This window comes from Balaenoptera physalus (assembly GCF_965194825.1).
Source record: "Balaenoptera physalus genome assembly, chromosome: 3".
Lineage (NCBI taxonomy): Eukaryota > Metazoa > Chordata > Mammalia > Artiodactyla > Balaenopteridae > Balaenoptera > Balaenoptera physalus.
This window is the reverse complement of record NC_138890.1, coordinates 18,390,289-18,416,063: the sequence shown is the minus strand read 5'-3', so window position 1 is coordinate 18,416,063 and position 25,775 is coordinate 18,390,289. Positions and strand designations below refer to the sequence as shown.

The following is a 25,775-nucleotide window of genomic DNA, read 5'->3' as shown; positions in this document are numbered from 1 at the left end:
TTTTAAAAAGTAGCATTCTTTGCCAGAATTTCATTAAAAACGTGAAGAACAGCATACAATACAGAACTTACTCTTTGCCACCATCAAGATCCTGCACATCCTTAATGTAGAGGGAAAAATCGATCACTCCAACCTGATAGAAATAAAATGTACCAGTTTAAATGAAAAATAACTTTTCGCACTTTCCACAAACCTTACAGTCTAAAATTCAGGGTATTTACCTTCCTATCTCAGGATAAAACAATAGGATTGTTAGGATAACCTGACAATCAGTTAGGTTAACCAGCTTAAAGCAGCAATCAGTCAAACAGACCAAAAGAAAAATAACCCCATCACCTTCTAGAAGAAAAACTTACTAAAAATCAGAATTTAAGGGAATATTCTGAAGTTTTACCACCTAGTTATGATTTGTTTCTTGCATTTATTCAACAATCAAATTGTTGACAAAGATCAACAAAGTTCTTTGGGTACAAAGTAATAAAAAAAAGAGACCTGGATCTCTAAAGTGGTGACCGTAACTGATAACTCTGACTCCTTCTTCCCCCAAACTGGGGTGAAAAGGTCCAGTCAGTATTTCAGGGAAAATTCTCTGCTGTTGTGGGGAACTAGGGGCTCCAAGACCCCTCAACATCTCAAAGTCAGGGGCTTTATCCAGAAATAAAGCACTTCAGAGAGAGTGAATGAGAGCCCTAGTCTGCCACCATCCACTCTAATGTGAGTAAGTGCAGCCATTCCTTTGAAATATAGGAAAATTGGGTCCATCAATAGAGAAATATTTACATCAGTCACGTTATAGCCATATTGCAGAACCCTATGCAACCATAACAAAGAATGCAGGGAATGAATATGTAATGAAATGAAGAAAGCTCCAGGATAAAATTTTAACTCAAAGAATACTATGTACAGCATTAACTCCTTATAGTAACCTCACTTATGTTAAAATCAAAGCTATACATGATGTTTTCTGCAACTCCTCTGTTGCGCCTCCCACCAATCTATATTCCTGACCCTTGAACCTGGGTGGCCAGTAAGGCCTGTCTTTATGAGCAGAAAGCAGCAGAAAGGATGCTGTGACTTCTGCAGCTAGGTTAACAAAGGCAGTACAAGCTTCCTCCTGGCTCTTTCCCTTGGGCATATACCTTTGAAGTTCTGAGCTTCCATGGGAAAAGTCTGGCTAACCTTGAGGCACCACGCTGGAGGCCACGTGGAGAGACCACGTGTAGACAGAGATGCCCAAGAAGCCCCTGCTACTCCAGCCTCAGCTCCCTGAGCCTTCTCAGCCCAGAGGACAGAGGGTGAGAGTGCATATGCCTTCAGCCACTCCAGCCCCAGCCACCAACTAACTGCCCGTGATCACAGGCGTGCTTAAGAGTCACCGTGCTGAGCTCAGCCATCCCTCAAATATGAGGGACTGTAATCATTTATGTGACTGTTAATTTGTTACACTGCAACAGAAAACCAGAAAAGATTTAATTAAAAACAAAACCTATGTATACATAAATGCATAGGAAAAGTAGAAAAAGTCCCTCAAATTTTTACCATTATCTGTGGGGACAAGAGTGGGACTGAAGGGGGAGAGGAGAAGGGGAGCTTGAATTTCACTTTTCACTTTACATGCTTCTGTAATCGCTTAACTTTTTTTCAACAAGCATGCATTTCTTTTGTAATACAAAAATAATTAAAAAAGAAATATATATTTGACTGGAAAAAAAGCAACAATAGAGGGAATGAGAAAGAATATCCAAAGTAGAAATTAATGGACTAGAAAACAGATAAAGCTCTCCTCTCAAAGCAGAAGTGATGGGTAAAAGCAAGACCTGGTTCTTCGAGCTCAACACAGTAGACAAATCTCTACCAAGTGCACAATATTACAATTTAGAAAAGTGAGATTTTAAAAAGCTGTAAGAAAATACTCTCATGCAACTAATAGATCTGAATGAAACAAATGATTTCTGGAAAAATATAAATGACTAAAAATTTTTCTAAGACTTAGGAAACCAATAAATTGACCAAAGCTATGCAAAAATTAAAGTGGTCAAAGCATGAGGACCATAAAGCTTTTGCATAAAGCTGAAACTGTCATACCAGCAAGTTTTAACAAACCTTTAAAGAAAAATAATTCCTGCTCTAATAAACTGTTGTGGAAAACAAGAAAGAAAAGAATATCATCCAGTTTATTTTATGAGGTCATACAATCCTGACACTGAAAAGTGACAAAGACAGTATAGAAAAGGAAAATTCAGACCAGTGTCACTTTTAAGTAGAAATACAAAATTTCCAAATAAACCACAGACATATTAAATCTAGGAGTATACTAAAAGAATAATGCACGATGACCAAGTAAGGTTTATTTTATGATATCACAATAGGAAACCTAAGAATTAATTCAATTAAAACTATGGGTTAAAAATGGATATGACATCTCAATAGATGCCAGAAAAGGTATTTGATAGCATTCAATGTTCATTTTTAAATAAAAATATAAAGTAAGTTAGAATAGAACAGTACTTCCTAAACATGAGAAAGAGAATCCCTCAGGGTGCAATAGCAAATACTCACTTTATGGTGACATACGAGAGGTATTAAAGATAAGAATAGGCCAGGGGGCTCAATCACATCTATCACTTAACAAAAATCCCAATTAAATTTTTATTTTGGAATCTGACAAAATGATGTTCAAGGTCATCTGGCAGAATGGACAGCCTCAACTATATCTGAAAAAGAAGTACAACAAAGTAGGCAGGAGGTGAACTGCCAGAGCGTAAAACACACTATGTGGTTTTGGTAATTAAAAGACTACGTTACTGGCAGAAATAAAAAGATCCAGAGACTAAATAGAGAGTCCAGAAATAAGCCTCAGAGCATAATGGATATTTCAACACATGATAAAGGCGGAATTTTAAATTAGCAGGAAAATAATATTTGATACATGATATTGAGAAAACTGGTTTACTACTGTACTTATATAAGAAATCTAGACTTCTACTTCACACTATGTCAAAACGAATAACAGGCAGATTATTTAAGTGTAAAAAATATACATGTGATTTAAAAAATTAGGTTAATTTTTAGACGTGGAAGGACCTTCTAAGCACAATACCTTAGAAGGTATAAAGGAAAAGTACATTAAATATGACCGCCAAAAAAAAAAAAAAAAAAAAGTCTACAGGGAAAACAAGCCCCGAGACAGCAGAAAAAAAAAATTTATAACAAATATTCTGACAAATGGTAAATATCCTTAATCTATAATAAAGGAGTGGAAAAAGGTGGAAAACTTAAAAAAATGGGCAAAGGATATGAACAGGTGAACCACCAACGGCAAATAAAACATGAAAAAAATACTTCATCTTCCTAGTTCTCAAAAATATAAATTTGAGATGAAGAGTTGTTTTTCTCTCAGATTAAAAAAGACCAAGAATGCTCACATATCATCACAACACTCATGCAGAATGTGTACACTCTGACACAGCAACCTCAAAACTTATCCTAAAAAAATAAACAGACATGAGTAAAAAGAAGTATGAGGATGTTTATAACATCATTGTTATAACATGGAAACAACTTACATTAATAAGTATTGGTTAAATAAATTATGGTACATTCATAAAATGGATTACTATGCAGTTGTTTAAAATCGTTTATATCTCTTGACATCAAGAGCTATGTGGAACATATTATTAAATAAAAAAATTGCAAAATGGTGTGCTTGGAATAATCATATTTTGGTTTAATGAAAAAAGAAAACTCAAAACATCTGTCTCTGAAACATAAATACACACATACACCTTTCTTCATGTGCTGCAAGGATGTATCCTGAAATGTAACACTGAATTAGCTCTTTCTGTGTAATGGGATTATATGTGATATTTTGTTTCTTTTCAAAAAAACTTCTTTGTATTTTTTGAGAAATATTTAACAGGCAAAAACAAGAAAACTACTGGGAAAAAAAAAAAAAAAAGAGAGAGGAGAGGTTACAAAAAAAAAAAGCTGACCTGGTCATGGAGGGATTGGGGAAACTTTAGAGTCATGCCCAAACATGTAGTGGGAAGAAGCCTGGGCCACTGCCCAGTTACAGATGCCCTGAAGAGGTGGAGGTGACGGTGGGGCAGGGTGTCCTGATTTACAGTCCCTGCCACCACGAGTTTAGGCCTCAGCCCTGGTCACCAGCTCCCGTGCAAGAGGAAAGCCCATGGCAAGAGGGCTGTCCCACCCCGTGGGGCACTCTGCATCTTACTGCCTACTTTCATTTGTGCTCCGTTTTACCATCGGACTTCCCAAATCTCTCCTGAGTCTGTTTTGCCACTCCCCATGCAACCTGGGGCTTCCAGACTTGTCTGCTCAGTGTTTGTGCTTTCCCTATTCTTGGCTGCTTCTAACTCAGGAACTGGATGGTTGCTAGCTTGATCTTTCTCAATCCCAGGCCTGATCATTTCAGTGTACTGCTTAAATACCTCCAAAGGTTTTTAAGTTCCAAAGTTCCAGGGACAAAAACTAAAGCCTCTAACATGGCACTGATGGCCTAACAACTGGGCCAACCTCCACCTTCACTTCACTCATCGAGCATCCTGTGTTCTAGACATGGAGAACTGTTTCCCGTTCCCAGACATGCCATGCTCTCTGTGTGCGCCTCTGTGCCTTTGCCCAAGCTATTTTTCACCCTTCCCCAAGACCTTTGCCAGCTGCTCCCCGCTCTGGTCCAGCACAGCACCTTGCACGGCCCTGTGCCAGATGCCCCCTGCCATCTGCCCCTTCCTTAGGTTCAGCATATGCCTCCAGAGCCTATGTAAAATCCCTGGCCCAAACAAGGCATTCGATCTGGCGTCAAAATTCCCATTTTACCTGAGAATCCAAGTCTTCTCCTTTTAAACAGAGGTTGGCATCAAGCACATTGAGTCCCACCAGCAGACCAACAATCACCATCCCTTCTTCCTCCATCATTAATGCCTCAGGCTCATAGAACTCACTGAAAGAGATTGATACAACAGCAACACCTTCACCACCCTTCTCTTGGACCTACTCTGCCTTTTCACCTCTTAGCTCATGGCCTGGCTGCCAACTTCATCAGGAGCCAGAGGCTCCCTTGTGTGAATTCCCTTCTTCCTTCTATTTCCTCTCCCACTTTAAGTGCTGCTATCTCTTCTCTGGCCTCTCCTCTCTTCCCGTGGCTTAAAATGGACTCCTCCTACCTCTGGTCTAGGGTTAACTCCTCTGTTTGGACCCTGGGCCCCAGTCCTTCTCATCTCTTGGCTCCTGTGTTCCTGAACATCACTCTGCCCCTCCTGTCCACCCTGGCTCCTTCTTTTGTGTTGCTATGAACTACTTCTACACTTACATTCATGTCAACATAAAGTGGGATCCCACAGCCTCCCCCACCACCCATCCAAGGATAAAACTCTTCCCTCTTCCCTGTGTCCCATGGAACAACACTGGCTGCTTTTACTTCCTTACCTCCAAGTCACCTCAGCCATTACAGTGAGGCTCCATCCATTACTGCTCTGGTCACCAGCGATTAGCTAATTTACCATCGTGTGTGTGAGTACATGAGAACTTATTATCCTAAGAATTAGTTGTTTAGAACAAAATCTGTACCTCAGTGTTACTCAGTATAGCGGTACTCAAAGAAGAGTACAAAGTACGTGAACTATTTGAAATCAGTATTTATCATGAAAAGATATGTTCAATAATAAGCCATGACTTGAAAACAATGGAAAATTTTGGGTGACAGGCCATACTGCAAAAGACATTTTTATTTCAGTTAGATAAGAGAATTATCTCTGGAGAGATCTGTTCCTTGTAAATGCTCATATCCTGGAGAAAATTCCTCTTATAATGGTTACTTTTGTTTATAGAGTTACAAATAAAAAAATGAACCCAGTCATAAATTTCAGAGATAGACAGTTCGTCTTTACTGATGCCAAGAGATATAAAAGTTTACAAACTGAATGTGGAATCCTAAAACAGGTAATCTAGATATGTTCTCTTACAAAAAGCAGGGTTTTATACTTTAAAATTGCCCACTGAATCTAGTTCAAGTCATTTTTCCCCTATTATCATCCAATCAAATACCATTTTGTTGAAACTTAATGTAGTATGCTGTCAGGGTACCTAATCTTAGGTATTTTTGAAGAACTATCTTCAAAATGACTTTTCAAAATGAAAATATACATCTTCATTCATAAAGACTTCCAGACATCAGTGCTCAAAAAATAAAATACTGCTATTTTAAAACTATCAAAAAATAAAATACTGCTGTTTTAAAACTAAGCCACAGAATAGTTACACTTAATAATAATTTGAATAAAAACTGTACATTATACATTCTTGTTTTAATTCCGAATGATCTACAGAACTGTGTTCTAATTACGAAGCAAAAGCTAAGCCAAGATAGGTGATGAAATACCTTAAGAGATGTTTATTGTCTATAAGCACTTTCAGATAATCTGCCAGTTTCTTCTGCATGAGTGCAAGATAAAGCCAAGCTCTGCCCCTTCCCACAGCTGTCCTGGAATTCAAACAGAGAATCAAACTATTATGGCATAACAATAATAACAACAAAAAACAAAGGGAAAAAAACCAACTTAGCCAAGGAGAAACACATGTTCACGCATACACATGCTTGTGAATGCAGAGAACGCTGTAACAGAGCTGTGCCCTGGGGGCTGGGGGAGCGCACTGTCTGGGAAGGCTGAGGAAATGGCTCACTGCATTCTTTTGGGTACTGTTTGAAGTCTGTATCATGGGCATGTATTCTGCCCCCCCCCCAAAAAAAAATAGGAAAAAAAATTTAAGCCACAAACATCTGATTTCTGGAACAAATACAATTAGGTAAAACTTTGCATGTATTCATAAAATTTCACAGGTAGCCAGGAAATACCAGGTTAGATTGTATAATGGATACATTTTCTTTCAAAAGACGAATATAGAACGTAGTTGTTAAAGGGCTGAAGTCTCACAAGATTTCTAGGGCATTAGCTCAAAGGTACAATTTTATTTCTGATGTGGTAAAATACACATAACATAAAGTTTACCACCTTACCCATTTTTAACTGTTAGGTACTGTTAAGTACATTCACGTTGTTGTGCAACCAATCTCAAAGGTGTGATTTTGAAAAGATCTGTTTTAAACATTAAAAGAAAAAAAAAGGCCTCCCAATTGTAGACCTAACATTATTCAAGGAAAAAAAGATCCTGTTCTAAGCAGAGTAACTGCATTTGTAACACCCGAGAGAGTATTAGAGGTACTGCTGTAATCAATATCAGCCTCAAAGGGTCAGAGGGCACCCAACTTAATCAATACAAAAGACTGGATTACCCCCTTCTCCCTTCAATAAATGATGTAAAGCCAGAGTAAAAAAGAAAGGAAATAAAGTAGGAAAAAAAAAGATATCTGATGTTGGCATGATAGGAAAAATGGACACTGACATGTGCTACCTGGTGGGAGTGCAAACTGGTACAATTCTTCTAGAAGGCAATTTAATGACAGCAGGTTATCAAAATTCTACATCTAGTAATATAAGGAAATAATTTAGGAGGTACACAAGGACGTATGTTTGGGGAGGGTCACCACTGCACTGTTTGGATAATGAGAATTTGAAGACAACCACAAAGCGCAAAGTGGGAGGAGCTATACAAAAATGATGTGGATGACTATCATGGCAAAAGGTTTAAAATCTAATATTAAATGGGAAAAAAAGCTACAAAACAGTACGTACAATTTAATACTTGATTTTTTTTCCCCCAGTTCCCCACCTCTGTACAATATACTGCTCTTAGTTTAGGTTCACTTCCAAAACATTTTTATGCATGTGAAAATAAATGTAAATTCTATTTTTCTCTCCTTTTTACAAAAGAATTAGTATGCTATATATGCTGTTCTGCAACTTGCTTATTTCACTGAATATCTGTCATTTTGAAATTCTTTCCAGACACGGAATTTTTCGTTCATTTTTTCATAGCTTTAGAGTGTTTCAGTATTGGACTGCACTATAATTTATTTAGCTGGTTTTTATCTAGGCTGTTTCTAATCTTCCGCTGTTACAAATAATGCTGCAACAGGTATTTCTGTACATGTGTCATTTTCATGTGTTAGATCTATGAGATAAAACTCCTAGAAGTGGAATTGCTGGGTCAAAGGGTAGATGTATTGGTGGTTTCCGTGGATAGTGCCAAACTGTCTTCCACGAGAAGCAGTGCAATAATAAGGTCACTGGGGGAGGTGGAGGGGAATAAAAATAGAATCTTATCTATTTGTCTGTCCGACTATGCACTGAAAGGATCTAGAAGGATACTGACCAAGATATTAATTGTAGTTTTTTTTTCTGAGTAGTAAGCTAACAGAAGCGCCTTTTTTGTCTCTTAATTAAAAGTTATGTAATAAGAAAAAAAGGTTGTTTTTTTTGTTATTTTGTTTTTTTTAGAATTTATTTATTTTTGGCTGTGTTGGGTCCCTGTTGCTGCGTGCAGGCTTTCTCTAGTTGCGGTGAACGGGGGTTACTCTTTGTTGCAGTGCGCGTGCTTCTCATTGTGGTGGCTTCTCTTGTTGCAGAGCCCGGGCTCTAGGCATGTGCGCTTCAGTAGTTGTGGCACACGGGCTCTAGAGCACAGGCTCAGTAGTTGTGGCGCACAGGCTTCGTTGCTCCGCGGCATGTGGGATCTTCCCAGACCAGGGATCGAACCCATGTTTCCTGCATTGGCAGGCGGATTCTTAACCACTGCGCCACCAGGGAAGTCCCCAAAGAGGTTGTTTTTAATTTTCAAAAAAGAGAGAGACAAGCTTTGTCTGTTTTCTGGGTTTAAGTGCCAATCTTAAGTGTAATCTTATTCAGTGTGTAACAGTATGTTTAATAATAAACCATGACATGAAAACAATGAAATATTTTGGGTGATAGGCCATACTGTAAAAGATATTTTTATCTCAATTAGACAAGGACATTAAACTCTAGAGGGATGTCTCTCAGGATGCAAAGTTCGTCCTGCAAGTTTCAAACCACCTTAGAGCAAATAGTCTCTACCCTAAAAAAAAATTCCGGTCATAAGTTCCAAAATACTGCAGAAATTTTAGAACTTTTGTTACTATTTAATGAAATAGTAAAAACACTGCAGCTCTTTATAGAGCAAAGCAGTAGCCTTTTCTCACGTGGCTCCCAACAAGGCTGCTCCGCCAGAGGCATCAAGAGGCGGGAGCTACTGTGTATTTCCTTTTTGGCAGACAGAGGGAGGATTCTGGTACTTAAGCTACTTACTTGTTTAGCATCCACAGGGAACAGAAGCAGTGAGTTTAGCTGACAATAAGCTCTTTGTTAGCACAACAAGACTTCAAAAATGCCTCCCGTGCCTAAGTGGAAATAGCCTGAGTGCAGGAGGAGGGAGAGCCCTGCTCCATCCAACCAGGCCGCCCAGGGACACGGTCTAGTGCTGTACTCCTGAGGGAGTGAGCTCACTGGAAGGGGATGGACAATAGGACCACATAAAGAACAAGTGAAGGGACTTCCCTGGTGGCGCAGTGGTTAAGAATCCGCCTGCCAATGCAGGGGACACGGGTTCGATCCCTGGTCCGGGAAGATCCCACATGCCACGGAGCAACAAAGCCTGTGCGCCACAACTACTGAGCCTGCGCTCTAGAGCCCGCGAGCCACAGTTACTGAAGCCTGCGTGCCTAGAGCCCGTGCTCTGCAACAAGAGAAGCCACTGCAGTGAGAAGCCCGCACACTGCAATGAAGACCCAAAGCCGCCAAAAAAAAATAAATAAATAAATTAAAAAAAAAAAAAGAACTGAAGAAACAAGGCAGAAGACGTAGGAGGCTCATGAGGGGGTCACCAAATAAATATATGAAAGGTTGTCGCCTGCTAAAGGTTTTCACCTTAGGTGGTATAGGCCCAGAGGGATGAACCAGGGACAGAGACAGAAGGCTTAAGTCCTATGAATGCACAGGGCTCAGCAACGATGGAGTTTAGTGGGATTTAGAGGGTTTCAGAGGCCATCAGACCTGTGTTTTCTTCTTGGTTCCACCACTCCCTTGCTGAGGGACCTTGAGGAAGTTACTTAACTACTCTGAGTCTCAGTTTCTGCAACTGTAGATGGGGACACCAACAGCTTAGTTCCTAGGGATTTGTGGAGGATAAAATGAGATAATGAAATGTCCTTAGCACAATGCCTGGCACATGGCAGGCCCTTAGTTAATGGTGGTGGCTATTATTATTATCTGAAAATGGAATAAGCTGGCTCTGCAGGAGAAGGTCAAACAGAGGCTGGACAGTTGAGTCCCCTGTCAAAGACTCTGCTGGGAGAACTTTTGCACTGGCCTAAGGATCTCCAGGGCCCTTTCTAAATGCAGATTCCATGATACGCCTTTTTGTGTTCCATTCAGTTTTTTTTTTTTTTTAAAACCCTGCAATTATTAGTTTATTAGTATCATCCAGGACTCAGATGTTCAGTATTCTTCCTGAAATTACATAAAACAAATGGAAATGGAAAGAATCCAAGTCAAAATTATATAACAAAACAGCACTCCATCACAAAAGCGTGTAAAATTACAAGAACGCTATTTTAAAACACTGGCACTTTAAGAGAATGATAATCTCAAAAACAACAAAATTGCCAAATTGTTCCCTAAACTGTTAGGCAGATAAACATATGACCCCTATACGTAGGGATCCCAAGGGCAAACACAGATAAGGCAAACGATTCATTAGTGCCAGCCTTTCCACAAATGTCTCTTGTCCTGGAATCTAAAATCTGTTCCAAACTGTATTATTCAGAAAACTGCCCAGGTGCATCTGTGAGTCTTTTTTTTTTTTTTTTTAACATCTTTATTGGAGTATAATTGCTTTATAATGGTGTGTTAGTCTCTGCTTTATAACAAAGTGAATCAGCTCTACATATACATATATCCCCATATCTCCTCCCTCTTGCGTCTCCCTCCCACCCTCCCTATCCCACCCCTCTAGGTGGTCACAGAGCACCCAGGTGCATCTGAAGCAGCAATTCCAGGAGTGTAACAACTCCTTTTCCTCCTGTAACTGCTCTTTGGGTGACAACACCTTTTCACTATTTGACCTTGTAGGACAAGCAGAAATCATTGTCCCCATTTTAAAGAAAAGGAAACTGAGGCTCAGAGAGGGGCAAATTTTCTCAAGCTTATGTGGAGAATGAGCAGCAGAGCTGGGACTAAAGTCTAAGTAGAGTGTAGCTTTTGCTACAATTTGTTCTAAATTAGAAAACGCTTTATCAGCAAGAAATAGAGAAATTGATAAATACAAGGAAGTTTTCTTAAAACATCAAATCGATGTAACTACTTCTCACTCACTTTAATTCTGGCAGATTTCTGACACTAGTGGCTATATCTGATGCTTCTGGACAAAGTTTCTCCACCAGCTCCAAAGGACCAAAGAAAGATTTATTTTGGCCAATAAAACTCTTCTTAACTAAAAGGGAAAACAGAAGTGTTATTCATAAGAACAGGTTGCAAAATGTCTTCAGGGTCCCACAGTCTCTCTCCCAAAAGCCGAATGAATGCTGTGGAGCTGCACTGCTTACTCATTCTGATTCAGTCTTGGGGACTGGGAGAGGCCAGGTACCAAATGAGCTCTCCCTTCCTCTAATGAAAGGGTTTCTCTGATATACCCACTAGGCTCTTTCTTTCAAGTATTTATTGACCATGAAATAAAACAAGTGCTCAAATGATCACCTGTGAAATACTTGCCCTTTCTCCCTCCTATGCCAAAGTCAATTCTTGATTTCAAATCATCACCACCATGATGCCAAAGTCAATTCTTGATTTCAAATCACCACCACCATCTCTCATCTGAACTGCTGCAATAATCTCCTAATGGGTTTCCCTGCTCCTAATACCATCACCTCCCCACCTTTCTAATCTGTCCTCCACATAGCTGGAACTTCTTTTAAAAATGTAAGTTAGATCTTGTTTTTCCCTTGCTGAAAATCCTCTAAATACTCTTAGAATAAAATCCAGCTCCTCACCTGACCTATAAAGGCCTACATGATCCAGCCCATCCCAACTGCCCTGACCTCACCTCCTCCTTCTCAGCATGCCTCAGTTACCTGGTGTCTTCCTGAAACCAAGGTTGGTCCCACTCAGGACTTTGCACCTGTTTTGTTCTGTCTTTCTAGGAAGGCTCTTGCCCCAAACATTTGCAAGGTTGACTCCTTCTTCTCTTTTAGGTCTCAGCTCACATTTCACCTCCCCAGAAAGACCTTTACCTCTCACCCTAGTTGAAAGGTTTTTCCCTTGATTCTCTATCATTTAACCTATTTTGCGTCCCTGAATTTGTAGCATTTTGTAATTATGTTTGCTTCTGAGTTTGTCTGTCTCCTCTTCTAGAACTGTGCTGTCCAAGGTAGTCACTAGCCACAAGTGCTACTGAAATGTAGCCAGTGCAATTGAGATGTGCTGTAAGTGTAAAACACACAGTGGATCTTTAAGCCTCAGTGTAAAAAAGAATGGAAAATATCTCATTAGTAAGGTTTATACTGATTATGTGTCAAAATGATAATATTTTGGCTATATTGGGATAAATTACTAAAAGTAATTTCATCTGTTTCTTTTCGGTTTTTTTAAACGTGTCTACTAGAACATTAGAAATTACACATGTGGCTTGCATGGCATTTCTATTGGACAGCGCTGCTCTAGAATGTCACGTCTTGTGGGCAGGGACCTTGTTTGTCTTGTGCACTGTTTGTCTTGTGTGCACAAGAACAACACCAGCACCCAGAACAACGTTTGGCATTGATGATGCTGGAAAACAGCTAGCCCGAATTTTTCAAGCCCCCGACCCCGCCCTCAGGCTCACCTTTCAGCCCATGTTTGAGGCAGTGCTCCATCACTACAAAGAACTGCTGCAAGGGGGCATGGTCTGCATCCAGGCTGCGGCCCAGGCTCAGGGCAGACTGGAGCAAGACCTTGATGCTGAGTTTCATCATGTGCATCAGGTTGACACGCTCCTCCATCATCTGGCACTTGGAAGCTGGAGGACAGAAGCGGGGACAGCTTCGTTAGTGGACTGAGTGTAGCCCGGGGTGAGGAGGCTGGACGCGGAACAATGGAGGGAAGACCGGCCAGGCGGTCTGCTCGGAGCGCGGACGTGCTGGTTAAGTGGAGATCGCAGCCAACCGGGCCCTGACCCCGGGAGGTCACAGCCGCATGTGGGCGGCGGGGGCCGAGGGTCAGACTCTAGAGGCCTCTCCCTGGTAGCTCAGCGCGTTGCTGCGGCGACGACCCTACCAAGACTCACCGCGAACGGCTTCTCCCACGCCCCCATTCCATTTTTGACTAATGGAAGGGCGCAAACTCCAGGAAGCCCTGCCCCAAGCTAGAAGGCTTGCTGGGCAAGTGCTCCACCCCCTCTCGTTCCTATTGGAGGAGTCCAGCTCGAGGCCACGCCCATGGAGCTCACGGGCGCCATTTTGACTTTTCCGCCAGGACGGAGGTAGCGGCTTCCGGGCTTGGTTGGGTTGGTCCGCCCACCGGCCACAGGGCTTTCTGAGCCGGTTGTTTTGCCTGAGAGTGCCAGCCGGAGCCCTCGGGGAAGCATCAGTTCCTCAGTAATGGACTCAAATTTTCGTTGTTACCCATCTTTCGTCCACAATTAGTGGACAATTACGAGTTTTACACTTCTTTTGTAAATAAAACCGTTAGAATAAAATGAACTCAGCTGCTTTTCAACTCCATTAACCTTGTCACTTTGAGAGTAAAAGTTTGTAGTCAATATCAGCTATCCATGACAAATTCTTACCAAGTGTCATCTCAAGCCCAGGAAACTGTCACTCGAGAAATTAAAAATATAGACCCCAAACTATAACCTACTCCCGGCAGGAAAAATACCCCGGGCCAGCGCGCCCCTCTCTCCGCACCTGCGCCATCGTTCGGTCTTTTAAATGGATTGGGGTGGGGTGGGGATCTTATTGTTTTAGTTTGCAGTTGTTCATTACAGATGTTAAGCAGCTTTTCATGTTTGTCTCCTAGTATTCCTTCTATGAATTGCCTGTTAAATCTTTCAACTTTCTTGATTTGTTTGCCTTTGTTTTATTGGTCCGTATATTCTGGATATTAATCCTTTGTCTACCTGCTTTATTTCATGGGCAGTAAATAATATGGACATATAAATAGTTAAAAAAGCATATGTATGCGTAGCTAAATCGAAAAGAATGATATTATGACTGTGAATTTATAATACAGGTATTAAGTAAATATGGTTGGGACTAGAGACAGCCTGGGACTGAAAATTCTAAATTCTCATCAAAACCCAAGAGGACAGCTGCTGGGAAAGAAAAATCGGTCTAAACCTTTCATCTTGGTGTGGAAAAAGAAAAATGGACTTTAAGTAAAGCATTTGGGTGGGAGTGGTATAATTATTTTTAAATTTTGAGAGAATCGTATGTATCACATTTATAAATTTGAAAAGTTTAATGAAATGGATGATAGGCAAAGGGAAGAGAAAATGTAAAACCCCATCAAGGAGAGGGAGAAATCCTGAATAGACCAATAACCACAGAAGCAATTTGTAAAGATTTATTCTTAGAGAAGATACCAATCCCCGGTCTAAAAACGAAGTCTAGTGTTGTTCGAATGGGAATACGTACGCAGCAAGTCCTACGGAGGGCTAGGCAGGCCCAGATATTTTAAGGAAGTCGATTTCTAGATCCTCAAGTTTCACAGGCACTCTTTCTTCTTCCACTCTACAGAAGAACCGCAATTCACTCCTTGTCCCATATCTTCCTCTTTTTTTAAAAAATAAACTTATTTATTTATTCATTTATTTAATTTTTGGCTGCATTGTGTCTTCGCTGCTGCACGCGGGTTTTCTCTAGTTGCTGAGAGTGGGGGCTACTCTTTGTTGCGGTGTGTGGGCTTCTCATTGCAGTGGCTTCTCTTGTTGCGGAGCATGGGCTCTAGGCATGCGGCTTCAGTAGGTGTGGCACACGGGCTTCAGTAGTTGTGGCTCATGGGCTCTAGAGCGCAGGCTCAGTAGTTGTGGCACACGGGCTTAGTTGCTCCGTAGCATGTGGGATCTTCCCGGACCAGGGCGCGAACCCGTGTCCCCTGCATCGGCAGGCGGATTCTTAACCACTGCGCCACCAGGGAAGCCCCCATGTCTTCCTCTTGATGCACTGACCTGGGGTGCAGAAAGTCTCACACACCAAATGGAGGTGAAAGCTCCTTTGATGATTAATCAAGTCACCCAAAACATGAAGAGCTTCCAGTCTCTCATTGTTTTGTTGAACTTAGTTAAACTTGGTCTTGGGAGAGAGGGTTGGTCTCCAGCCCTCTGCTGGGTATCCTGAATTTAGAGAGTTAAAAAAAATTTTCCCCCACAAATATGAAGATATATAATTGTTTTCAGTCAGTCTCAATACTCATCCCTTGGATATGCCATTAACTTGATGGACACGTTCAATAAATTAAATGAGCCAAACTGCAGCTCCAAGTTTTTGATGAAAATGGATTTCAAGTACATGTAAACTAACTTTTTAAAAATTAATTAATTAATTAATTTTGGCCATATGGGACTTAGTTCCCTGACTAGGGATCAAACCTGTGTCCCCTGCAGTGGAAGTGTGCAGTCCCAACCACTGGACAGCCAGGGAATTCCCTAAACTAACTCTTTTTGTCAAAAAATATTGTATTGGCAAGGTGTAATGAAATAAGCAATGTTTAGATATCCCCAACCATTTTGAGTGTTCTGAGTTAAAGTGAAAGAATTATAAGGCATAATTATCATCTGATAAGTCTTGATAAAGCCTTTTTTGGGGAACTTCCCAGAGGTAGAGAAATTTCTTTAATGTGACTAGGTTGCATCCTTTTGCAAGTAAGGTGATTTTCATTTGAACAAAATGAATATTTGAACAAAAATGAACAAAAAATTTTTTTGACATTAGATCAATGTGATTTGGGGCATATAACTTAGAAGGAGTTCAAAGACTTGAACAACATTACTATAACAAAACTGTCCATTTCATACCTGAGTCACTTTGCTGTACAGCAGAAATGAACACAACATTGTAAATCAACTATACTTCAATAAAACTTAAAAAAAAGTTTGGTAGAATTTACCAATGGGAAAAAAAACCCTGTCCATTTCTATTTCTTATTTATATGAGCCAGATTTCTCAAGGATCACATCTATAGAAAATCAAAAAAGAGGAATAAAATTGATTGAGTCTTATCACATTTTATCAGTAAATATATACATTCATCTACAAGTACATGCTAATTAAAAAACCAACACCAGCTCATGAAGAGAAGTAATTCCAAGAAAAATTTATGTATAATTACTTATAAAATTATATTTATATTCCTTTAATCAACTTAGCATTACTAATAATTCTAATGGTAATTCGTTCCAGAAGAAAAAAAAATTTTTTTTTAATTTATTTATTTTATTTATTTATTTTTGGCTGTATTGGGTCCTTGTTGCTGAGCACAGGCTTTCTCTAGTTGTGGCGAGAGGGGGCTACTCTTCGTTGCGGTGCGTGAGCTTCTCATTGTGGTGGCTTCTCTTGTTGCAGAGCACGGGGTCTAGGCCCGCGGGCTTCAGTAGTTGTGGCTCGTGGGCTCTAGAGCGCAGGCTCAGTAGTTGTGGCCCACGGGCTTAGTTGCTCGTGGCATGTAGGATCTTCCTGGACCAGGGCTCGAACCCGTGTCCCCTGCCTTGGCAGGCGGAGTCTTAACCACTGCGCCACCAGGGAAGCCCAAGAAAAAATATTTTATACACTCAGCTTTAGTCACAAGAAAAGTTTATTACATTATAATTAATTTACATATTTTTTCTGAGATGTATGATAGGATGACCAATAAAAAAAATTTAAAACATACATAAGTGGATTGGAAATTCAAGTCCAAGGAATAAAAGGGAAAAATGTAAAATTTTGAAATATTAATAACTTGTTATTTATTTTTAAGATGGATGGTAGTGTTATCAAATCATTAAGGTAATTATATATACCACTTGATACACTTAAAAGAATGATATCATGGTTTTATTTTAAAAAGTCAATTTTACAATAAACCAGAAAATGTATTCTAAACTTTAAAATTATGATGAAGAATTTTATGTATCAACTTTAAAAGCTGAAGATTTTTTTTTAGGGGGTCATGTGAACAAAAAATGTGAAGACTAGTGCTTAAGGCAGTGGCTCCTACCATCGTTCCTGGGAACACAGCAGTGTCCATCCCCTGGTTGGGTTAGTCACCTATTCCCATTTGAGCTCAATTTAGGGTCATGGAAAATTGGAGCTGGAAGGATCTTTAAGCTGTTCCATCTCTCAATTTTATTAGCTTTGTGACCTTGGCTAAGCTATTCACATCTCTAAGCTTTGTTAATAATAGTTCAACACAACACACAGAATGTCACAAAATTCTATACTTATTGAATTGCTAACTAAATGGTCTGATCAGGGATCTCGACCTTGACTGTTGTAGAGGGGCTGGGCCTGTAACATAAAAGAGTGACGCAGTGAGAGGACAAGCTGGAGAGAACGTGCAGCCACCTTCTTGCTGGAGGAATGCTGATTGATCACATGTGCCAGATGGGAGTTTTCAGGAGAAGCTGGTGATCTGGATTTTTATGGAAAACCTGGTAATTGGCTAAAAAAATTTTAAATGCTTATAAAAGCATTTAAATATAAACTATGCAGGATAGAAAAAAAATGCAACTACCAGCCACAAACATCTCAAAGGGCTGCTCTATACCTTTGGTGTAGAGAATAAGTATTCACTTCAGGGAGTGGATTCTACAGATTTTTTTTTTTTTGATCAGGTTCTGAATTATAGAGAATTAACTAGATTCTTTATAAATTTGAGTTTTAGTTTTTTTTTTTTTTTTTTTTGAGTTTTAGTTTTGATTAGCCCTTTGGTGTCTTGAAAGATCTTATAATACAGTATGATGTTACCCTGTACTGACAATGAAGAAAACCATTTTACACTTTCCTAATTTTCCGGAATTTTCACTTATCTCAATGGCTAGCTTAAGGAGTTCAGCAATGTGAAATGAAAAAGTCATTGTACTTCATTTTGGAAGAAGCAATATCACTTGTGCAGAGGTGCTCTGACACATGGAAAAAAAATTTGCCATGGAAGACTGTTACAGAGAAAGGCATAATACATATCACCTACCTAGTGCCAAATATATATCTAAATACTTTTAAAATTAAAGAATGACTTCTTCAGTGAGTTTTGTTATTCATCCTTTAGGACAGGGGTCCCTATCCCCCGGGCCACGGACCGGTACTGGTCTGTGGCCTGTTAGGAAGTGGGCCACACAGCAGGAGGTGAGTGGCGGGTGAGCGAGCGAAGTTTCATCTGTATTTACAGCTGCTCCCCATCGCTCGCATTACCACCTGAGCCCTGCCTCCTGTCAGATCAGCGGTGGCATTGGATTCTCATAGGAGCACGAACCCTACTGTGAACTGTGTATGCGTGGGATCTAGGTTGCATGCTCCTTATGAGAATCTAATGCCTGATGATCTGAGGCAGTGATGCTAGTGCTGGGGAGTGGCTGCAAATACAGATTATCATTAGCAGAGAGGTTTGACTGCACAGAGACCATAATCAATTGCTTGCAGACTCATATCAAAACCCTATCAGTGAGTGGCAAGTGAAGACAAGCTCAGGGCTCCCACTGATTCTGCATTATGGTGAGTTGTATAATTATTTCATTGTATATTACAACGTAATAATAATAGAAATAAAGTGCCCAATAAATGTAATGTGCTTGAATCATCCCGAAACCATTCCCCCCACCTTGCCCCCTGACCAAGTCTGTGGAAAAATTGTCTTCCATGAAACCGGTCCCTGGTGCCAAAAAGGTTGGGGACCACTGCTTTAGGAGGAGGCATTACTTTAAAAAGCACGATGTAGAACCCTGTGTGTGTATACTGTGGTTTGTGTGAAAACTGTGTGTATAAAGATGAAAGCACATGTTACATGCACAGACACTCTGAAATACAATAGGATTGGGGACAGTTTCTGGGAAGGAGGACTTATTCTACACGGAGCGTCCTTTAGTACAGTTTGCTTTTTGTTTTTGTTTTACCATGTGTATTACCTTTAGAAAAAATACCAAAAAACCAAACAAGATAACTACAGAGAATGCAATCATTGTGGCAAGTTGTGCTACCAGATCCCACGTGGGATAACATTTTAAAACAAGTATTCAAAGCGTTCCACATTCCACGACATTCCACAGCATTTTCCTTAAACTTGTATCACCAAAAAAAAAATTTTATCTGGCAATAGTGCTGCTCACATTCGGTCTCCGCTCCTTCACCACTCCCTCTGAATAATCTCTGTTCTCACTGCTTTTGTAAGCAGATACGCAGATCAATGGAAAAGAGATGAAATGAGCCAGCCCTGACTGGAGTGGTGGCCGCCATCTTCTCCTGACCTGCTTTTCTGAGGCCTCTGCAGAACATGCTACCCAGGGCTCAGTTCCTTTTCCCCATCCCCACTCCTGTCCTACCTGATGGCTTCAAATCTGGGTTACTCTCGGAGACCAGCCACACAGCTCATCCCAGCTGTTCCCCACACTTCTGCCCTCAGTAAGCCATGTTCACAATTTTCGCCAGATTTCAGTGGCAGTTATTTACTTAATATTTTCTTTAAATTGACTAATTAAAAATCCATATGCATATATTACAGCATTTTACTTATAAAATTATTTAAAGGCATCAGGGCATTGAGGTGATGTGACTAAGAGCACAGGCTTGAGAGGCAGCCTGTCTTTGTTCAAGTCCTGGCTCTGCCATTTCTAAGTAACTGTCAAATTACTTCTCTTTAATGCAGTTTCCCTCTTTATAAATAGGGGATAATAACGGTACCTACCACGTGGGGCAGGCTACGTGGGCAGAGGCATGAAGTCAACCTCTCCCTCCCATGGCCGTAAGTGACAGCAATTTCCTGCAGGGATGCAGTCCCTATCTGGTTGGGTGGGTGAGAGGCTGCTGCCCAGTGCCTGCCTCATGTGCTGTGCCGCTGCCAGGCTGGGGCAGGCCAGTGCATACCTGGCCCCGCCCTGAGAGTCAGACAGCATAACCCCAACCCTCCCTGGGGCAGCATTGGTCATGCAGTGTGGTCAGGGAGGGGTAGGGAGAAGCCCCAGGGCAGTTCAAGTGGACCAGAGAGGCGAAGAACCTGTCCCAGGAAGACAGTGGAAGATGGGACCACACAAAAGCCCGGCTCCAAGGCCCCCACACATGCTCCTTTGTCCCATCAGACTTCACTTAATACAAATTCAAAGATAAAGTTAGTAAGGATTTCTATCATGGGGCACTTCTGAGTACCTGGCCCTGCACAATCACACTGATTAAAGCCTGCATTGATTGCACATCATGAAGCCAGTTCAGCGATCACCTAGGATTATTGTGAAGATTAAATGAACTAACGTATGTACAGACCTAAGACTAATATCTGGCACCTAGGAAGCACAATATAAGTGCTGGGTATTATTTATAGCATTACCATAAATAGAAAACAAGTATTTTTCAAATATGCATTTGTTCAACAAATATTTATTATTCTGTGCTAGGCACAGTTCTAGGCACTGGCACATTTTATCTATCACCAAACATCTAACATGTATTATTTGCTTACTAAGAAGCCTCCAGAAAACCCCATGCCTTGACTCTCAGGACTGACCACCAATGGTGGGCATACAGTCAAACACCCATTGATGTGTGTAAAGGTAGCGAGCTAGTGGGAACTAGATTCCTGAGTTAAACAGGCTCCTTCATTACCTTCTAGTCCTAGTTTCCATCGCCAAAGAAATATTGTTTTCTATCTCAAGTCAGATTTTAAACTTTACTCATTAATCTTTCTTAACCAATGAAACTCTCACAATTCACTAACCTGGTGCCAGTGCTGACTTCTACATCAAATATACATTGGACAGGATGGAATCAAGAAACCTCAAAGGCAGGGACTTCCCTGGTGGTCCAGCGGTAAAGAATCCGCCTTCCAACGCAGGGGACGCCGGTTGGATCCCTGGCTGGGGAACTAAGATCCCACATGCTGCGGGGCAACTAAGCCCGTATGCCTCAATGAGAGAGCCCCCATGCTGCAAACCACTAAGCCCAGGCGCCCTGGAGTCTGCACGCCACAACTAGAGAGAATCGTGTGCGCCTCAATGAAGATCTCAAGTGCTGCAACTAAGACCTGACGCAGCCAAAAAAATAAATTAAATAAATATTAAAAAAGAGTACTTGTTAAAAAAAAAAAAAGGAACCTCAAAGGCACACTATAATGTAATGCTTCTTAGAGAGCACTCCACAGTCTTTAGTGAACTCTGCCCCACAGCACTTTGTGTGATGAAAATGTTCTCACTGCACAATCCAATACAGTAGCCACTAGCCACGTGTAGACTACTGAGCACTTCAAATGTGGCTGTTGTGACTGAGGAACTGAATTTTTAACATTTAAACATCACATGTGGGTAGTGGCTACTGTATTGGTTGGCACAGCTCTAAATATTTGGCTTTACAGGGCTAAGTCACACTCTAAATATCATAATGATTTAATGTTTCCATTCTCACTCATTTGCTGAAACTCTATTATAGATGACAAAGGCTTAAAAGGACTATAAGAGATCATTGGGTGAACCACAAAGTTCCTATTTAACAGGCTGGGAAATGTGGTGACTTTTCTGCATGACACAGCTAGTTGGTTGTAGAGCTCACCTGGAACCCTCACCCCCTTAATTCCGCATTGGTGCTTTGACTCCCCGGTGAGTCGAGATGCGCCGTCAACAACTGGAGGTGTGAGCCAGGATGGCATTTTGAGATTTAAAGCAGAGAACAGTACGGTTTCATTTCTTAAGTAAGTCCTTTAAAAATTAATAAGGACTACCTAAGCTTAAACTCGTACATTTTAAAGTATAAAGTTCACCAGTGAGAATAAGAATGCTGCCTGGGGAACACAACTAGAAGTGAAGTCGCCCCAATCTCAGGCCACCCACGCCCACGTATTTATCTTGGCATTGACACACGGTATAAAGAAAACAGACGAGTAGTTACGCGAGTTAACAGGCTGTTTTTTTAACAACCTGTCTAACAGGCTGAGTCGGTTAAGCACCCTTGCCAGCCTGGCTCCCACCGTAAAACGGCCACCCGTCCCACGGAAACATCGTGGGTCGCGCCCGGCCGGAGCCTACCTGCCCGCGCCGCGCCCTCCGCGCCGCCGTCCGCACCGCCCAGCCCAGCGGCTGCGCGCAGCGCGCCACCGCAGCTCGCCGACAGGTTGCCAGTGGCCTTCCGCGCCAGGGTCAGGATGGGTGCCGACCAGCCTTCCGCCGCCGCACGCGGCTTCGCCGCCCTCCGCAGTTCGCCTGGGCCCGGCAGCTGGCTCCGGTCCACGATCTCAAACTCTTCTCCCGGCTCCGGCCCCGGCTCCTGCCCCGCCCGGCAGCGGTCTTCCCCGTCGGCCATCTTGGTCTTGTCACGTGGCCCCAGCAGGCAGCGGACTCGGCGCGGGCGGGCGCTTTTGCGCCCTTGCTATTAGTTTTTCGTGTTCGCGACGGGACTTCCTTTTTACCGCCCTCCTTTCTTTTCTCTCATTTTAGAAAAGCTCGGGAAAGTGCAAATCATAAGAAGCACCCACGTTCTCATCACCTGGGAGGACTTGTTTTCGTGGAAGTTATTCTTGGGCTTTCTCCTTTTGTTGTGGTGCATCCAACCTGGCTTGGGCACAGCCCACATGGCCGTAGTTTTTTTTGTGACACTATTTCCTCTTTTTCATTTTCATTTCATGCTTTACTTCTACTTAGTGATTTTTCTGCAGCAGTTTTCAGAATAAGCCCTAAAAGAGCGGGTAAGGAAACTGTGGGACAGGTGAGGCAGGAAAGCAGGACTTTTTTAAAAAAATAACAAATCTACAGCTTGGCAGGAAAGAGCACACTGTGGTGGACTGGGAATCAGAAGATCCGGACTCTGCTATTAATTAGTTAAATGGTGATAATAATAAAAATAATAAAACCAATTAAATAAGGTACACATGGCAGACGTGAATAATTGTGATGATTATCTGTTACTCAACTATGTGGCTTGGGCCAGACGCTCCCAGCAACTAGAGAAAGCCCGCGCGCAGCAGTGAGGACCCAACACAGCCAAAAATAAAAATAAATAAATAAAAATTAAAAAAAAAGAATTTAAGTTGCAGATATTTAGAAATCAAAAAATTTTTACATTAAAATTTGGATATTGGCCTCTTGAGACGTAAGAAGTCTTTTGCAACTCAGTATATTCTCTGATGGCAACAAACTGGTGGATTGGATGTTGGCTGCCCTTTTTTTTTTTTAATTAAAAAAAATTTTTTTATCAGAGTGTAGTTGATTTGCAATGTTGTGTTAGTTTCAAGTGTACAACAAAGTGATTTAGTTATACATATATGTATTCTTTTTCAGATTCTTTTCCAATTTAGGTTATTAAAGAGTATTGAGTAGACTTCCCTGTGCTATGCAGTAGGTCCTTATTGATTATCTATTTTATATATAGTATATATGTTAATTTATTTTGGCTGCATTGGGTCTTTGTTGCTGCATGTGGGCTTTCTCTAGTGGCAGCGAGTGGAGGATACTCTTCGTTGTGGTGTGTGGGCTTTGCTTTGCAGTGGCTTCTCTTGTTGCAGAGCACCTCTCGGCACGTGGGGCTTCAGTAGTCACAGCACACCGGCTCAGTAGTTGTGGCTCATGGGCTTAGTTGCTCCGTGGCATATGGGATCTTCCTGGCCTAGGGGTCGAACCCGTGTTCCCTGCATTGGCAGGCAGAGTCTTAGCCATTGCGCCACCAGAGAAGTCCCCATAAGTTTGTTTTCTGAGTCTGTGAGTCTGTTTCTATTTCGTAAATAAGTTCATTTGTATCATTTTTTTAGATTTCACATATAAGTGATATCATATGATATTTGTCTTTGTTTTACTTCAATTAGTATGATAATCTCTAGGTCCATCCATCTTGCTGCAAATGGCATTATTTTATTTTTATGGCTGAGTAATATTCCATTGTATATATGTAACCACATCTTCTTTATCCATTCATCTGTTGATGGACATTTAGGTTGCTTCTATGTCTTGACTGTTGTAAATAGTGCTGCAATGAACATTGGGGTACATGTATCTTTTTGAAGTATGGTTTTCTCCAGGTATATGCCCAGGAGTGGGATTGCTGGATAATATGGTATTGGGTTGGCCAAAAAGTGCCTTCGGTTTTTAAGTAAAAATAAAAGACACTTTTTTCATTTTCACCAAGAACTTTGTTGAACAATATTCACCCGTTTGTTCCACTACCCTCTGCCATTTTTCAGGCAACTTCGTAATTCCATCTTCCCAAAACTTTTATCTTTTTGAGCAAAGAACTGTTCCAGGTACCGTTTACAGTCTTCCAGGGAATTGAAATTTTTTCCATTAAGAGAATTTTGTAAAGACCGAAATAAATGTAAATCCAAAGGTGCAATGTCTGGTGAATACAGCGGATGGATCAGAACTTCCCAGCCAAGATGTGACAGTTTTTGCCTGGTCATCAAAGAAACGTGTGGTCTTCCGTTATCCTGATGGAAGATTATGAGTTTTCTGTTGACTAATCCTGGACGCTTTTCATCGAGTGCTGCTTTCAGTTGGTCTAATTGGGAGCAGTACTTGTTGGAATTAATCGTTTGGTTTTCCAGAAGGAGCTTATAATAGAGGACTCCCTTCCAATCCCACCATATACAAAACATCACCTTCTTTGGATGAAGACCAGCCTTTGGTGTGGTTGGTGGTAGTTTATTTCACGTGCCCCACGATCTCTTCCAATCCATATTATTGTACAGTATCCACTTTTCATCGCCCTTCACAATTTGTTTTAAAAAAACAGAACGTTTTCATTATGTTTAAGTAGAGAATCGCATGCGGAAATATGGTCAAGAAGGTTTTTTCACTTAACTTCTGTGGAACCCAAACATCAAAGTGATTAACATAACCAAGCTGGTGCAAATGATTTTCAATGCTTGATTTCGATATTTTGAGTAGGTAGGCTATCTCCCGCGTGGTATAATGTTGATCTCAATTAATGTCTCGATTTGATCGCTGTCAACTTCAACTGGTCTACTTGACCGTGGCGCATCATCCAGTGAGAAATCTCCATCATGATACTTCGCAAACCACTTTTGACATGTTCGATTGTTTCGAATGAAGTTAAAGACAACTAAGTGCTACTAGAGCCATCTTACAGAAAAAACTGAAAGAACATTTTGGCCAACCCAATAGCTCTATTTTTAGTTTTTTAAGGAACCTCCATACTGTTCTCCGTAGTGGCTGTACCAATTTACATTCCCACCAACAGTGTAGGAGGGGGTTCCCTTTTCTCCACACTCTCTCCAGCATTTATTGTTTGTAGATGGCTGCCCTTTTAGAAGCCAGGTTCTTCTGGCATCTTGGTCTAGCTCCTTTAACTAGTTTTTATTATCTGTCTGGTCCCTGGAGGCCAGTTGTTTTCTGTGGGGAGAGTGGGGTGGGGAGTGACTGAGGAATTTGTGGGCTTGCTGTTTGAATATTCACAATGTTTGAGGGGATGCTACTGGTCTTTACTGGAATAGGGTAGACGGGGTACTGGGTAGTCTGGAAGAACTGTCTGCATCCTTCATTACTTTCCAGTGTCGCTGGACAATCATGTAGGTGAAAAGCTTGTTTATAACGATCAGAGGCTGGAACCTAATTCCATTTTGCATAAAAACGTAAACTTTTTTGGGGGAGTAGTTTTAATATTCTGTCAGGCTAGGTTATGCTGCAGTAACAAA

The 25,775-nt window shown here is 41.1% G+C and overlaps 1 protein-coding gene across 6 annotated transcripts in view; it reads right to left on the bottom strand.

Annotated features, from left to right (window-relative positions):
* Positions 1-23,984, bottom strand: part of RUFY1 (RUN and FYVE domain containing 1) — a 60,717-nt gene extending 36,733 nt beyond the window's left edge. For 2 of the 6 annotated variants that reach the window (XM_082455594.1, XM_082455596.1), the window contains exons 1-6: positions 22,162-23,984; positions 12,811-12,984; positions 11,307-11,424; positions 6,401-6,502; positions 4,840-4,963; positions 72-133 (exon numbers count right to left, since the gene is read on the bottom strand). In XM_082455594.1, coding sequence (XP_082311720.1) covers positions 72-133; positions 4,840-4,963; positions 6,401-6,502; positions 11,307-11,424; positions 12,811-12,984; positions 22,162-22,435 — 854 coding nt within the window. In that variant the 5' untranslated portion in view covers positions 22,436-23,984. Of the gene's footprint in view, positions 1-71; positions 134-4,839; positions 4,964-6,400; positions 6,503-11,306; positions 11,425-12,810; positions 12,985-13,251; positions 13,331-22,161 lie in introns of those variants that run through there. The other 4 variants (XM_082455595.1, XM_082455593.1, XM_082455597.1 and 1 more) reach the window with 4 other exon arrangements.
* Between the last annotated feature and the right edge of the window lie 1,791 nt (positions 23,985-25,775).